We start from the raw sequence: 17,288 nt of genomic DNA, 5'->3' as shown, positions 1-17,288 counted from the left end.
ACGTTTAAAGTACAAAACCGGTATGTCGATACGCGGTTTTGTACTTTAAACGACGATATGTATGATACATATTTTTCCATTAAAATTAAATAAATAAGAAAGTTCACAGCTTAATTTCAAACATCAAGTATGTATTTACAATTTCCTCTCATTTCATTTGTACATAGTTCATCGTTGTACGGTAATTCAGTTATTTTGTATAGTTTTTAGTTTTTTTGCCTTATTTGACGTTTTATGTATGGCTCTTACATAAGTATTTTATGCTGTGTGTAGAACACATCTATGCATATACATTAGGGTGATCCAAAAATGCACGTGAAAAATTAAATACGGAATTCGTATGCTCTAATACCCTTATTTTTATTTTGAAATCAAAAAATATTTAGAGGCCGCTCAAAGCGCCCAAAGTGTTCCATATATTTTTTTGATGGGAAAAAACATTTTTTCGTAGAAATGGTATAAAATTCTTGAAAAAAATATTTTTCGATTTTAAAACTCAGAGAACCAGAGTTTTCTGATCGAAAAATATTGATGTTCAAGAAATCTATACCATTTCTCCATATAATAAACTTGTGGTCAGCTGACATTTTGACCACTTTTGGTTATTTTTAACTTAATTTTTTAATGTTTATAATTTTTTTAAACAAGTTTGGCAAATTACATAACCAGTACTACATAAATCCACACTTCCAACTTTGTACAAAATTTATGAAAATAAAAAAAAAAAACTTTAACAATTACACCCAAAAATTTCAGAAAAGTGCAAATTTCAAGGCACTAGAAAATCGCGTTGATTTTTAAATAAAATATAAAATAAAAATATGCTCGACAATTACTTTTATATAGAGGAAAATACCTAGCACCGTCAGCAAAACAAAATATTAAAAATCAATACGATTTTCTTAAGATTTGCACTTTAATCTACTAATACTAATATTTGTAAGAAGTTAGAAATGTTGATTTATGTTGTGCTTTTTATGTAAATTCTAGCTTTTATAAAGAATTATAAACATTAAATAAACAAAAGAAAAATAACCAAAACTGGTCAAAATGTCACTTAAATTAAACAGCTGACCACAAGTGTACGTACATGGAACATTTTGAACGCTTTGAGCGACCTCTAAATATTTTTTGATTTCAAAATAAAAAATAGGAATATATCTATTTCTATATAGAACAATCTAGAGCACTGAAATTCCGATTTTACATTAATGGGCAACCCTAATGTATACACTTACATTAGTAAGAAATTTCAAACAGATTACAAAATTATTGTTCAATAATAAAGAACGTCAGATAATGTGGAGCCATCATGTCAGTCTGGCGCACACATTGCGCACCCAGCGAGCTCCTCGTATACTACACTTCAGTATTCACTACTCATATGAGCTGCATGCATTATCATCGTTCATGAGAGGCAGCAACATCATTTGCATTAATTGAAAGTTTTTTGTTGTTGTAATAATTTTGTGAACAGCATTGGAAAGGGCGATGTTATTGTTTATTGTTGGCAATGTTGCTTTTAACATTGTTTTTGTTTAGTAAAAACATACCCGGTTTTGTACTTTGTATGTACATATGTATTTAAAATGTGCTCACAGGTTTTCTGCATTTCTTATAATCATTTAATTATGTTAGCATTGTAGTTGTTGTTTTTTGTCCATGGCGACGATGTCTGTTCTTCTCGATTACCTAGTCTAGTCTCTTACTGCTTTTTTAAGTTATCATTCAAGTGTAAGCGCTGCTATATTTCTTGATAATAAGGGTTATTAAGTGGATTAAATAATGTCGTCAGTAGGACCCACAGCAATAAGAAAAACAGCAAACAGACAAATAAATAAATACGAATATACAACATAAAATGTATGTAACTGTTTCAAACTGCATACGCGAAATAAACTGCAAAAAAATGTATTAAGATCACAATAATTTCATTCGTAAATTGTTTTAAAAAACATGAATAGTTCGATAAGTTTTCTCTCCTTTATGCAACCATATTGGCGCACATATATACATACATATACAGTAGGGTGGTTCTTAAAATATCAGCATCTAAATTGTGTATGTACAAAACAACGACATGCATGAAAGTTTCAAAATTAAAATAAAATATATATTGCTCGCTACCAGGATTAGAAAAAAACTATTTTTTTTAAATCGCGACAATTCGAAAAAAATTTTACTTCTACCAGCAATAACTCAGCGAGTTTATGAATTCATAATTTTCTTGTTTTTTTTGTTATTTTATGACCTTATAACAATTTTATTGAGCTTGAGGCTGTTATTATTGAAAATGTTTGTGGAAAAACAACAATAATCTACACTTTGGTAGATATCCTCATCAGAGTTCTTCAACCGCGGTCACTGGGATATGAACCACTGAGCCAAATTCGCCACGTAAACTATTATTGCTTTTGCCACCTTTATTACCTCAATAAAAAAACGGCCTCAAGTTCAATAAAATTGTTGAATATAAATATGTTTCTAAAATATTTCAGATTTCAAGTTGAAGTTTTGTCGAGTTTTTTTCGATTTAAAAAAATTGTAAATTTTTCAATCCGGGGTCCCGACCCCTAATTTTTGTATTTTTAAACTTGTGTAGATATATTTATTTTGTATGTATAAAAGAATAAAGTGTTGTCGCATACAAAGTTGAGAATTTTATATTTTTAAGGACCACCCCAGTATACAGGTATCTTACACTCAGTTAGAAGAACAATTTCAATGTTGTTAATAAAATATAAAACATATTCAATTGTTAGGGGCTTGTATTATTCCTGAAATTATTAAATGGTTTAACAGTAGACAAGTTGGAGAGTTGAGAAGCAAATATCACACACTCACATCAAAAGAGGCACACTCGAAAAAATATGTAGCTATGTCAAGTTTTTTGCATAAATCAGTTCGTAGGATTTATCTCCAATAAATGCATGATGCTTGGTATTAATTTCGTCGAATCTGTACGATCCGCGAGCAGTTACTTTTCCGGATCTGATATTTGAGTTGTGGAACTAGGCCCGAACTAGTGCCAAAATGGTCTCATAAAAGTCCCGAGCTACTCCTAAAATAGTCATGAACTAGATCCGAAGTTATCCCGAATTATTCCCAAAATAGTATTTTATATTTTATATATTAAATTGTTACTAGATTTATCATACACCTTTTATGTATGGCCGTTACAGAACGAAATTTTTGACCTCATGCAGTGAAAACGCATTTTCCTGGGCCTCTTTCAGTATTTTTAGTCGATTCGATACTCCGGACGTAGTAGGAAAAGATAGTTATTCCCAACTTTTAATCCTGTTCGGAAGAGTTATCTTTCATTCTCTCTTAGTAAGGCATTACAAAATGCCCTAACTCCCGCCCTCAATACCGGCAGGGATAGAACCCACTTTCTTAAACTAGGTCAAGTACCTTGGATTTATTGTAGTCAGAAAACCCGACTATAAGCGAAACACCGAAGACCGCTCCATAAAAGCCATAACCGTTCTGTATACTTATCAGACGGCTTTGTGCAAAAATTCCGGCAAATATGGTACACTGGTGGTCCAGAGCCAAGACGGAATGGGTACAACGGCCGACTTCCATGCTTTTCACGTAACCACTATCATCCACACCCATCAAATCTTTGGAATGAATTTTAGACTTCCCACCAGTGGATCTCTGGCCAATCGTAGGGCTACCAGGCTAAATGCAATCCAGGCTCAGACTCGAACACGCGAAGGTCCTGGAAACTCTGCCGATTATACTACTCCAATACTCTGCTTACACAACAAATTCTCCATAGGAGCCCCAGAGAGGAACCAATGGGAGGGTGGCACAGACTTCGACTCAGGATCAATGGCAATCTATACAGAGGACTCCAAGCTAAATGAAAATAGGCAGAGGGATTCACCACAGTGAACTCGCACTAAACCTTGGTTTTGTCTTGCTGGACCTCTGGGCCAGGTTTTTTTGGCAGAGTTAAACGCCAAAATGGATGCTGCTCGGTGGCTCCCAGCTTCCGCTCTTCCAGAACGCCCTATATATATTTTGGCAGCCAAGCTGCTATTAATAATAATAATAATATATTGGCGCTTACACATATGTTAGTGTTTGGCCGAGCTTCTCCTCAGATTTGTGGCGTGCGCCTTAATGTTGTCACACAAAGCGGAGGGACCTACAGTTTTACGCCGACTCCGAACGGCGATTGTATTTTTATGAGAAGCTGTTTTTAATGGCAGAAATACACTCGGAGTTTTGCCATTGCCTGCCGAGGGACGACCGCTGTTAAGAAACAACATTTTTTCTATATTTTTTGCGATGTTGCTTTGACCAGGGTTTCAACCCAGGCGTTGCGGAGTGGAAGCGCGCACTGCTTACCACTACACCACAGCGGCCGACAAGCTGCTATTAAATATCTTAAATCTAACGAAACAATATCCGAAGTATCGATATAATACAGAAAAATTCTCATCCTGCTTGTGTCTAAATGATCCGAGACTGTTGTATGGGTCGTTGGGCACAGGGACTTTACCGGAGAAGAAAACGGACGGAAGTACTCGTAGTATATTCTGCTTTAATCTCCTGCAAACGCATATTAAAGCCTGAACTAATCGAGGAGCTACCAGATAAATTTGGTATAAAGATCATTTACTTGGATATCCAACCAATGATTTTTGTGTAGGGCATGGAATCCTATCTTTTCCACAGTACGGCCCTGACCACGATGCACAACCAATTCCTCGAATTTCGCAACAAGTACTTTTTAGATTATCTAACCGATGTGAACTAAGCAAACATTCACGACTTCCTGTGCTACATATCTGTGTTCGTATGGAAAAGTAGCTTATGTCGAAGGGCTGGATTTAGTATAAATCGGCATTCGCAGCATGCGATTGCGAATGACTCACAGCAACTGAGCTGTTGAACTACGTTTGGCAAATAAACGTGCCAGAAATAGTTCCGATACTAGCAAGTCATTATTCTTATTGAGTCTCATCGAAAAATTTCTGGGCGTTTAAAGAATAAAGGGAATGCCGCATTATACTAAAGCCAGCGTTTCGACATAAGCTACTTTTCCATACGAACACAGATATATAAAGCGCCTCGGTGGTTCAACTTCTAAGGGAAGAAAAGGAATAAATGGCTTCGGCCGCTAATATCACAACGGGCTTTCTTAAATGATTCCGCTTCAAAATCATTTTTGCCCAAAACCATCGTAGCAGTATAAGCGCGGCCATCAAAAGGCGCCTAAAAAATTCGTAATTTTTGTGTGCTTTTTCCACTGCGTAATTGATTGAAATAAATAAATATTTAAGACTCAAGGCTTCACACATTGAGTAATATCCTAATTCTGCGGACAGTTCTATAAGTTTATTGGTGATACACATACACGCTCGTTACCAATACCTAACAAAAACATAAGCACTATTTTAAATTTAATGGAGACTTGTAATTAAAGGGCGACAGTAAACCATTTATGTTGACATTTGTAATTCCCGGCAAACTTCTATACTGAGTGTAGGGTATATTTAAGTTAGTACATGCATACATACCTAAATTATTCCCATAACATATGTACGCACATACTATACATACATACTGTAATACTGAAATCTTTCATCACCATTTACATCAACATGCCGCTGAGCTCATTTCTTTTAAACAAAAAAACTAACAAAAACCAAACATTATTTTTCTTTTTCCCCCCTTTTTTGGTTCGCTTTTCGTTCGTCGATCGAAAAAAAAAAAAAATTTCCAATATAGTGACTCGACAGCAACAAGCGGTGAGATTAAAAACTCATTAAATGCCGCCGGAAAAAACGTCCCCATAGGAGCCAACGTCAACGCCGACGCCACTGCAATTGGTACTGAGGAGGATGTGCGTCGTAGCGATAAATCGAAAAAGTTCGGGCGCAGCAAATCGAGCGATATCTTAAAAAAAGATGCTGTTGCCTTGCCCTACGATAAGGGGAAGAGTACATTGACACGCCTAAATTCGCTTAAACAATGGGGCAGAAATCGCTTCAAATTTATGCAACGCGCAGAGACACCAGCACAATCGGCCAGCGATAGTGGCGCCCACGATGTGTCGGCGAGCAGCAGCAGCAGTAATTCACAGCAACCGCCTGTCGCCCCCGAAAAAGTGGAGACGAGCGGTGGTAATAATGCCGCAGCCAGTCCAGCAAAGGCAAATCAATCAACGCGCACCGCCACGGGCGACATTGATGATGAATGCGTTGTGCATGAACTGGTGAGCCAGAAGAACGAAGGTCGGTTTTCGCATGAACGAAAACCGTCATATTCGTCATCGGAGAAGAGCATGAGTGTTGGCAGCAGTGGGCACCTCAAAGGTAAACTGCATCTGGCCACCTGTGGTAACGTGAAGCTGCGTGATACCTCATCGTTGAATCGTCAACGGCGACTTGGTATCACCGGCAATGGTGCGCTGGCCGGCAAAGAGGAACAACCGCATTCGTCTAGTGGTAATTGGAGCGCTAGCTCTGAATCGGGTAGGGCATCTATAGGCAGCGAAATTACTATACAACCTAAGTCGAGCGCTTCAAATACATCGCTGAATGTGTCAAGCTTCCATCCGGGTAGCGGGCCGCCATCATCAATGATGAGCAGACGTCGTTTCTTGAATACTTCCGCCTCAAGCAGCGTAACTAGTGAGGGCACTGCCACGCCCGATTTGCAAGTGGCCGATGGCTCATATCCCAATCATCTAGATGATGAAACAAGCTCAGCTTATTCATGTGACACGGAGGGCTATTATACTTCCTTTCACATGGACAGCGGCTTGCGCACGCTGAAAGAAGAAGATCCACCCATGACACCGCTGCAACACAATCAAATGCTGCACACAAGCAACTACTCATTTGGGAGTCAATCCAACCAGACCGTGTTGACGGCTGAGAACGAATATGAACTCTTTGGCAAGGGTTCAACATCCACCACGACCAGCTCAGCGGGCACTGTTTGCACCACCTTGCTGGTGGGTGGCGAGCAGAGTAGCCTAAATAGTGTCGGTCCGGATGTGCCCGAACGCATCAGCTCATTGGGTAAGTTGAACAAGAATAACCACAGCAATAGCGCCAGCACTAGCACGCTTGAGCGCAGTTACTCCAGCAGCACCATAGGAAGCACGTTAGAACGCACTGGCACCATAAAACGCAACGTTAATGCTGGTCTAAAATTAAACACCACTGCGGATGGAGAAAACATTGATGGCATCAAAGGTAACTTCGAAACGCCCGAGTCACAAGAAGATGAATTTGATTTTGAAAAACGCATACGTCGTCGCTCCGCACAGCCGTTACCGGCGATGGTCGCTATGTCTGAGGTGGAATGCTCCGAAAGCTCCGATTTGGAGGGCGTGGAACGTATTGAACGCATTAAACAGAAGACTGCTATTAATGTTAAACGCATACCGTCCATGTGTGTCATAACGCCCACCACTAGCGATGACGAGAACCAAAGTAAAGATGGCGGCGACGCTGATGACGCTTACGACCCAGACCGAACTTTAACGCCACAAAGCTCGCCATGTTCGAAAGCACGGGCGAGAGCAGAAACCACCCTTAAAGTGGAATTAAACGAAGTTGCTGGCTATTGCACTGTTGATGTCGACAATGCGGCGCGCAAAGTGGTAGATGCGCCACTCACCCCCACAAAGGGTGATAAAGACCATAACCTGAATGTGCTGAAGCGAAATTCGAATTATGCATTTAGTATGTTCGAAAAACTGAAAGTCGTATTGCCGAGTATTAAGCGTTCGCCCAGTAAAAGCTCACAGCCAGAGTGCGTGGTTGACGATGACGAACTATACGACACCGCCGGTGAATATGTGACCATAGCAGACATTAGCAACAACAATCGGCACAATCAACTGCCAACGGCGAAAGCCGTAGGTGCTAGCTCCCTTGGAATCTACTATTCCAATGACATAGTTCGTCGCAAGTTCTACGATGCATCTGCTTGCGCCGCCGACGCAACTACGAAAGCCAACGAGCCAGCTGCAGCGACTGTGGCGGCCAGAAGGCGCGACACAGAGTATGTTTCATTGAATGAACTACCCCAGCATTTGCGTAAAGTTGGTAGCAGCGCTTACAGCAGCAGTGCAGCGTTGAGTGCAACAGTCAACAATGAAATTACTGCTAGCAATAGCAATGCAGCCACGCTGGGGACGAATGCGACACAACAACAAACGCAGTGCGCAGAATCCGCACAACAAAGTTCATCGGTTGTTGAATCTGCCGTGCCCATGTATGCCGAAATTAGCGAAGTACGAGAGCAGTCTCTAGTCTCTCCGCTAACGCAACACAAGGGTGCTCGCGTGCGTCTAAATTCGCAGGGTAAAATTATTTACGAATCGGACAGCCTGAAGCGACGCAAGGGCGCGCACACAACATTCGCACCTGGACCGTATGTAAAAGAAACTGAAAGTGCGCTGCCCGAAATTACAAGTGTCAACGCACAAACGCACACACCGCCAGCACAGCAGGCGCAGCTGCAGTCCCAATCCCAGTCCCAGTTAGGCAGTGAAAGTGCAAACGCAGCGAAAGCGAATTCTTCCGTGTCGGCAAAAACAACAGCGGCCAAATTACTTTTGCTAAATGGTGGTGTAGCGGCGACCAGAAAAATCGCCAATGTGCGTCCCATTGTTGCATCATCACCACTAACGTTAGCCAGACAACAGCAGTCTCAGCAGGCGCAACATTACACCGGGCAGGCAGCCAATAACCGTTCGAATATGTCATTGTCGTCTGGCTTGTATGAAGAGCCTCGCTCCACATTGGCGTACAGCAGCAGTTATCAGGACAACAAGAATCTGCTCGCGAACAATACAAATCCATTTTTCCAATCGAACATCATTACGGCCCCAGCACCGGCGACAGCACTGATGATGCCCTCACCATCCACCAAATCTACTTCGTCCACGGGCTCCACCATATCGTCGAGCGCATCAACCAACACCAGCAGTGGCACTTCGAGTGCCTCCTCTGCCAAGGATGAAGGTAAGCAAAATTTAGACAATACTGGCAGCAACCCCAATACGCATAATATTTGTAAGAATACCATAACTCATTCTACTTTTGCATCAAAAGATACTATTCAACATCCCAAAGCTAGCAATGTAAATAACACCGAACGCTTACAGAACAGTACGATAGACGTTATAGACAATTTCAGGGAAATAGACGAAAATCTAGAAAAACCTCCAACCATAAATAACGCACAGACAGTAGCTGATATTTCTAGTGTACCTGATGAAAAGTCAGAATCCAAAGTTTCATTTGTAATACCCGAAAGTGAGCCGCACAGCCAACCCTTAGCGCAGCCACCGCACTACGATGTGCCCAAGGTGGTGGTGGAAAATCAAGAATCAATGGCCCCCACGCGCGCATCGTCTAAGGACATGCCCCCACCACTGCCGCCAAGGGGGAAAGCACAAATAAATGGCATAGCAGATGCTCGCAATGCATTTCCGTCTGCGGCCATGACGTCGCAAACAAACGTCAGCCACACGTTTCTGCCTCCACCACCGCCACCAACACTACACACATCCCCACCTACTGACTGTGCTGGCACAAACCGTATGCCCGCCGATGATGTTGATTTTGGCGTTAGCCAAGTCGGTACTACGAACTGTAGTAAACGAATATCGATTTCTGCAACTGTTGACCCAATTGCAGCAACGAGGCAGTTTTCCATTTCGACTGATGCAGTCGTAACGCCATCGCAATCGCAAGCGCCACCAACTCCAACTCCACCCCCACTCCTACTTCCTCCAACCACTCCTCGAAATGCACAGTCAGCACTGCCACTGCCATTTACATCAACGGCCACGCAGCGTCGCCCGCTGAAACGCAACAACAGCTATCGTCTTGCAAATGATGAGGTGAAGTTGGAAATGAACAAAGAAAACCTTCTGATCTATGCGGAAGACAACAATTTGCTAACACTGACAAAGGGCACTTTTCTGCCGCCCACACAGTACAGCAAAGGCCAACAAAATTCTGAAGCAAACAATAGTCAAAGCAATTCGCATACATTGCCGCATGCATCATCAGGTGCGATGAAAATTAAAAATGCCAACAATGCGCATGCTAAAGTAGCGGACAATGGCGACAAGGGCAATGGCCAACGAAAAATTGCAAAGTCTTTTGAACGTTTGGTGGATGAGTTTTCATTGTCCACAACTTCAATTGATTCTTCGTATTTACGCAATAAATCGTTGGAGAATTTCGATGATTCACCAGCAATATTGAATAATAATATTGGCGAACATAAAATGGAGCATGCAGACGTTGAAGACTCAGATAGTGAGGCTGAGCTGGAGTTGTCGCCGCCGCCGTCACATACCAAGTTCCACAAGTCCTTTGTGGAAAATGTATTGTTGAAGCCCTTCAAAGTTGTGCGACCGACCGATGAGAATGACATGCGGAGACGTAGAATTTTGCAGAAATTTGAAGTGACCGAAATTTGGTAGGAAACGAAAATGAATTAAAATTTTAAATAAGGATATTCCTTATACTTCGTAAAAAGTATTTTATATGGCTCAGCATATCTTACGCGGAGATTTTGCGTTAGGCAAAAACAGTTGAATATCTATAATGAATGGTCTCTCAGTGAGGCAGGGGAAGGCATCAACAGCTCACATTTCAAATGTAATCCTTTATTTTGGTTTAATGTTCCTTAGTTCATCATGTTGGCAACTTTTTTTTATTATCGTAAGTACTATACATATATCGTCCAATATTCAGTTATCGTGTTACTTTTAACCTCATTAATTTATGAATTACTGTAGCTCCTTCTTCTCCTGGATTGGCGCTGTACCCGCGTTTTTGGCCGAGTCCAACAAAGCACGCATTTCTTTTCACTTCTGTGCCAACAGGCAATAATTTGAAATGTCGNACCTCATTAATTTATGAATTACTGTAGCTCCTTCTTCTCCTGGATTGGCGATGTACCCGCCAAAGCGTTTTTGGCCGAGTCCAACAAAGCACGCATTTCTTTTCACTTCTGTGCCAACAGGCAATAATTTGAAATGTCATCTTTCCATCGCAGATGTAGCTTTCCTCTTACTCTACTCTAGCATTGTGATCCGCGTTGTACTGGAGCGTTTCGCTACATTCGTACGACATGAGCAAGCCAGCATAGCCGCTGTATTTTAATTCGCGGCATCATAAGAAGGGCGCATCATCCGAGACTTAGTTTTTCTTTTCATTGGGAAAGCTTTTTGCGTGATAATACTAAAAATACCTAGCGGATCTATTGTGCACTCTGCTCGAGGTGTTCTCGTCTTGTTCTAAAGTTCTAAGAAAATTTAGAGGAGCCTTTAGAACGTAGTTACTTGGGGAGTGATGTGCTTGACTTTTTGCCACATTGAGCTTAAACAGTTATCTCGTCCTCTTCCAGAGGTCTCACACTCAAAGAACAGGCTGAGTTTCGAAACCAACAGAGGTCATTTCAGCAGATCTCAAATTAATGCAGATGGTCTCTTGGTCTGCAAGTGCCCTGCGATCCATTTTTCTCTTATGCAGGTTAATTAGAAGGCTGTATCTCTTCCGGTTGTACTCCCTTGGAGTCGTGAGGTGCTTCCCCAGTATTGTCATTTCATTCCTGTGATTTTTCCTGATCGTGTTTGGATCTACTAATAGAAATTCCTCAGACCGCTGCCTTCTTGGCTAAACGTTCTCTATCTCGTTTCCTCGATGCCCTTGTGAAGCAGCCGTACCCGCATCATTATATTCTATCCAATACGATTGGCTGCCTACTCTTGTCAGATATGCGCGCATTATCCTTGTAATGCACTTGTATTGATCAGATCACAATGTGGGGGCTTATTAAAGGTACGAGTATCACGAAAACTTTGAAGTAATCTACATGACAACCAAACAATTTGCATGGGCCGAATCGTAATTCCGTCTTCCGTCAAAGTGCTAGCTTGAGTTGGTGATGCAGGAAGAGAGGTTACACGTTGCCATGGCAGTTACTAAATAGATTGTTATTATCTTTATATGTAAATCGAAGATAATATCAAGTAATCCATGTCGGAGCACAAGCAATTTCGCTCACCATATGTATATTAGGGTGCGTCAGCAAAAAAAAAATTTTTTTCACCGGAATTATACTATTTATTATATCTTTAGACTTCCCCATAAAATATTTCAAAAACATTGCAATTTACGTAGCCTGGTCTAATTCGAAAATACTTCCAGAAATCTCTTTATTTCGATTCCTAAGGAAAGGTTTTAAACATTTGTATGCAGACCCCAGAAATCTCTTCATTTCGATTCCTAAGAAAAGGTTTTAAACAGAGAAAGGTTTATGCAGAGCTTTTAAGCTTAAACTCTTCTAATATCACAGGCGATTTTTGGAAAAAATATTTTTTAAAAACTTTTATTTATTAAAAAAAAAAACGATTTTGTTAGGTATTTTTAAATTGCCCTGACTGGCGTAAATCTTAAAATTGTTCGCGAAATAGTTCGGCAGAAGTTTTAATATAACAATTCCGATGGAACAGTTCAAATTTTTTGTATGTTATGCGACCTAATGGGCATATGCAAAATATTTATATTTCTCCCATCTTCTTCAGAACTAACTCCTTCCGAGTTCGCGTGCGTTAAAAGCTAAGAGACAACTAGTTTTCTTAAAAGTTCCTTGCTACATGCAAGTTTGTAATCATTAATTGCCTTACTTGTGCACTTAAGGAACTTGCCACAACCGGAAAAGACGCATACATATTTGTAAGCGCTACACATATTAAAATGTGTACCGTTAAGTGCGCCCATGTACGTGACTGCTCACAATAGACTTCTGCACTTATTAAACATTTTATGAAAAAGTGTCAGCATTGTGATGCTAGTAACAAGGCTAGAACTAACTATGGGCTGCATAATGAAACGCTCACACACCAACAAGCTCTTGCGATAATTAACAAACTTACAAAATTGTCGCCTTTTCATATTCCTTTTGTGAGTTCACACTACGTCTACGATAATCGCCGACATTGTGGCATTCAAGTGTGATTCTAAACTTGACCTTTTTGTCATTGCCACTCAACGTTCGACTTGTGAATCTTTTTCTTAACTCTTCTTTGTAGCTGTAGTGGTTGTGGTCGATTACTTATTTTATTTTTTATGATTGTCTATTTTTTTATGTCCTCAACTGCAGTCTTTAGTGGGCTTTTGGATTGCATACTGCAATAAATAGGGTGCCAATTTCTATAAGAAACTTGTGGTAGATACACAAAAAAAAACCATAAAATTTTTAGATAACGAAAGATTAGAAAAAAAAACACTCTACTTCCCTAAAATGTCCAAAAAAAGACCTTGGTAGTCGATTTCTTTATTTCTAAATAATTGGTCATGTATTCGGAAGTTTCCTTATTGTCAAGGCAGAGTCCACATTCCGGCTCTCTCATAACACCTGTTCACTGCATATGAAATCGTAGTTAATTGTGGCCGTTAGGTACCCGTAAAGTAGCCCGATGTCATTTCTGCTCTGATCTATTGAAACAGTAGACAGAAAGCATTGCCTTGGAATGGTTCCGATCATAAAAAGGGTGTTAAGGATATATCTTGCGCCAACTCGTTAGCATCCTCGTTGCCTTCTATCCCATTGTGGCCCTGTACCCAGAAAAGAGTTACTTTATTTTTACAGCCTTTATTTAAAGCATATTAAATTAGGTTCTAACAAGTTTGGATTTCATCGTCCTGTTTTAGAGGGCCCGTATGGCAGCTAGGATATCTCAAAATTTAACAAGAAAAGCGCCCTTCAAACTCTTTTCAGGGTTAAATTTGTCACAGGTATGAATGGTTGAAACTTCAGCCTAAAACGCCGGGGGCCATCTGTCTATGGGAATGGATAGTTTGGTGTCGGTTCCATAGACACCGGCACCTACTCAGTAATCCATCCTCGACACGGCCGCGTACCAATGTAGGTATCTGAGATCAAGCACAGAGAGTCCGTTTGCCCAATCTTCGCGATCTGGGATTTTCACTTGGAACTTTATGCCAAAAGAGATCTCTTTGGTTATGGAAAATTTCCAAACCGGGTATTTTTACCTAAAAAACCTACGTGAAATTTTTTTATATGAAAGCAGTTGTTGGATAGTCGAAATTGCAGCACCCTCGAGGCTGCTATTTCTTGAAAAAAAAATATGGAGTGCGATTATAGAACCGCAGTTGTGTTGTGTGTTGTGTGTGAGACTTGCCATTCTTATTAATTTATTGAGCTTAGGATTTCAGTTTTTTGTTATGTACGAGACAACCGGACGAACGATCATGCGGTAAAGCCACTCTACCAGCTTTGATTTCAGTCCCCCATGTTCTTCCAAAAATTCCAAAAAGTCGACTACAGGCAAGCATAGCCTTCCGAATGTAAGTTTCCCCTAAAAGCAATGACAGCAGCCTAGGCAACCCACAGCTGTTAAGTGGTCTTCGTTTATTAATAATTCAGACAGTTCGTTAGCCATCTCTTTTATATTTTTTTCAAGACGTTTCGAAGATAACTACTAAAGCATTTTATGATGTTTTCTTTTTCTTAGTTTTTTTTTCATGCACCACTAAAAGTATATGCACATATCATCGTTTAAATTACAAAACCGCGTATCACATACATACATACATTCAAACAAGCCAGTGTTTAAAGTAAGCAAGACTGAATGTGTTTTCTTAACATTAAAACAGCACAAAAGCTTCTTCGCGCAATAACTGCGAATAAACGCACACATTTTCATGCACTGACAAGTTGTTTTGAATGACGATGATGATGAAAAGGTCTCGCGATTGTGGTTATGGGAAAGGCGTCATATTTATTATGAGTTAGAGTAGACCTCATAAACTACATGTACATATGCATATGTACATTAGACTGGGTCGCGAAAAAAAGTTTGTAATTACGAACTCCACAACTCCCATCACCACCCCCTTATTGACACCTTACTTTGAGAGGGGTTTTAAGGTCGTAAAAATTTGCATCCTTGGCGAGTCCTGAAAAGAACCAAAACCGAAATATGTTCCTAACTTTGTTTATTTGTGTGTCGATTTCAAAATGTGAAACAGTACAGTCGGGGAACTACTCAATCGAATTAACACCTATTTTTTACATTAAGTACTTTATATAGTAAACACGTAATTCCTTTTGTACTAAGTAGAGTGAAATGCATGTGAAAAAGTTAAGTCGGAAATTTTATGCTCTCACCCCCTAGGATTGTTCTATACCAAAACAAAAAAATACAGCCTTATTTTTTTATTTTGAAATCAAAAAATATTTAGAGGTCACTCCAAGTTCCCAAAGTTATCCATCTATTTTATATGGAGAAACACCACTTTTCGTAAAAATGCTATAGAATAGTTAAAAATCATAATTTTTTCCAGAAAACTCTGTTAATCTTTAGGAGATCTCCAATAATAATACCAAATTGTTTATTTAACCATTTTTTGGACCACATTAGTGAACAAACATAAAGAATACAAAAAACATTATTCAAATGCTATCAGGCGGGCCGAAATAATAATTATTAATTGATAACGCACCTGTCCTGCGAAATTTTAGAGAACAAGCCTAGAATGAGGAAGGAGCCAAATTATATTTTGGCAGTTCTTAGGACTTGCCAAAGACGAAAATCAAAGTAATTGCAATTTTTTTCTTATGTATGGGGCCGACCCACTCTAACGTACATTCATAGGTTCATAGTTACANGCAATTTTTTTCTTATGTATGGGGCCGACCCACTCTAACGTACATTCATATGTTCATAGTTACATATGTATGTATATACTAAGGTGCATGAAGTAAAATAGACCTTCTCATCCCAATTGCTGCATGCTCACCTCCTCTGGACGATTGCTAGCGGCGACGTAGTAGGTGATTAATTTGTTTGCTCTTTTTTATTTACTCGGCATAAATTTTAAAAGCAAAATGCTGTCATTGATCTTTTGCATCATGCAAACAATGCAGCGGAAGTTACGTACGTACCCACACACATATGGATGTGCACATAAGTTTATGTATTTTTTATTTATATGTTTTCATAATATGTAGTGAGATACTCTGCAAACGAAAAATTAAATTGAATATTATAAACGAACCCCATAAATGCATTACCCAAGTTTTTTTAAGTTAGGCTGCCAATTTTAGTTAAATGCCTCCCGCGGAGGCCCAATGGCCTAGATATTGTAATGCCCAGGATAGTATTTGCCCCTGACTTGCCCGTACATGTCCTTAAACTATTCTGATTTTCCGGCGAATCCTAATTTTGTTTTCCCAAAGCCGAAGAAGAGCTTCTCCAGCCATTTGAGGCGCTTCCTCCGGAGCACCACGCTTAGGAAGTGTTGGGTGGATTATATCTATTCCAAATCTCTATAGCCTTTACAGGAATCGTTATCCGTACCTGGCGATCATGTGATCAACATTCTCGTGTACCGTTAGTACTTCGGTGAGAAGCCGAACTTTTAGTTTTTAGAACTTTAGCACTCTTAGAGCCAGTTTCTCAAGTTTATTTTGTCGTCGTGTTCGACTCCGTAACATATATATATATATAACAGGGAGTCGATAACGATGTAGCCAGTTTCTCAATGTCTGGTTAACATCAAATGCAGAATGGAAACTTAAATGCCCCAAGTCCTAGAGCGCTCTTTGCTGAGACACATTTCACGTAGATGTTTGTTAGTTTTTGCAACAACTTAATTGAACTATCGATTGGGCTTTAATTTAGTTAGCAGCTGCAACGTTATTGCTTTCTGCATACATTTATGTACAGTGAAACCGCGTTATAACGAAACCTTGATAAACAAATATTTTTTAGCCCCTGAAAAAAACTCGTTGTTGCGATATTTTCCATACAAAAATGTTCCTTTGATATAAAGAAGAAATGTGGAGCATAAAAACTTTCGGAATATACATACATATTCACGGTTTAAGTCCCGTTAGAAAAAGCCTATATATAACAAGGTCTCGGCTCAAAAGCCGCGGATTTCGGGCAGAATATCGCTTCGTTAACAATATTCCTTCCACAACTTTTTCAATCCATACTGATATTCTGGTGAAATCCACAATATGGTCTAAATTTTTGGACTTTGGTTTTAATATAACCTAGAATATCTAGGATATTCTTTGATTGAAAAAGTGGTAGAACAAATTTTGTCAACGAATGGATATTCTGCCGAAATCCGCAATAAAATCTGCATTTTACAAACTTTAGAAAAATCTTGTCGTACAAACATAATACCTGCATAGGTATTCTATCGGAATCTGCAATAAAATTTAAATTCTTGCAAAAACCCACTGTCAAA

At 39.7% G+C, this 17,288-nt stretch overlaps 1 protein-coding gene across 1 annotated transcript in view; it reads left to right on the top strand.

The window, feature by feature from the left end:
• Positions 1-17,288, top strand: part of gukh (NHS actin remodeling regulator GUK-holder) — a gene marked incomplete at its 5' end in the record, with an annotated part of 42,570 nt that overhangs the window by 15,395 nt on the left and 9,887 nt on the right. The window contains one exon of the mRNA XM_017615580.1: positions 5,749-9,002. Coding sequence (XP_017471069.1) covers positions 5,749-9,002 — 3,254 coding nt within the window. The remainder of the gene's footprint in view (positions 1-5,748; positions 9,003-17,288) is intronic.

The sequence above is a fragment of the Rhagoletis zephyria genome, unplaced genomic scaffold (genome assembly GCF_001687245.7).
Source record: "Rhagoletis zephyria isolate East Lansing unplaced genomic scaffold, Rhagoletis_zephyria_1.1 Rzeph_scaffold_01031, whole genome shotgun sequence".
In the NCBI taxonomy this organism is placed as follows: domain Eukaryota; kingdom Metazoa; phylum Arthropoda; class Insecta; order Diptera; family Tephritidae; genus Rhagoletis; species Rhagoletis zephyria.
The sequence above is the reverse complement of the archived record's forward strand: the minus strand, read 5'-3'. Positions and strand labels throughout refer to the sequence as shown.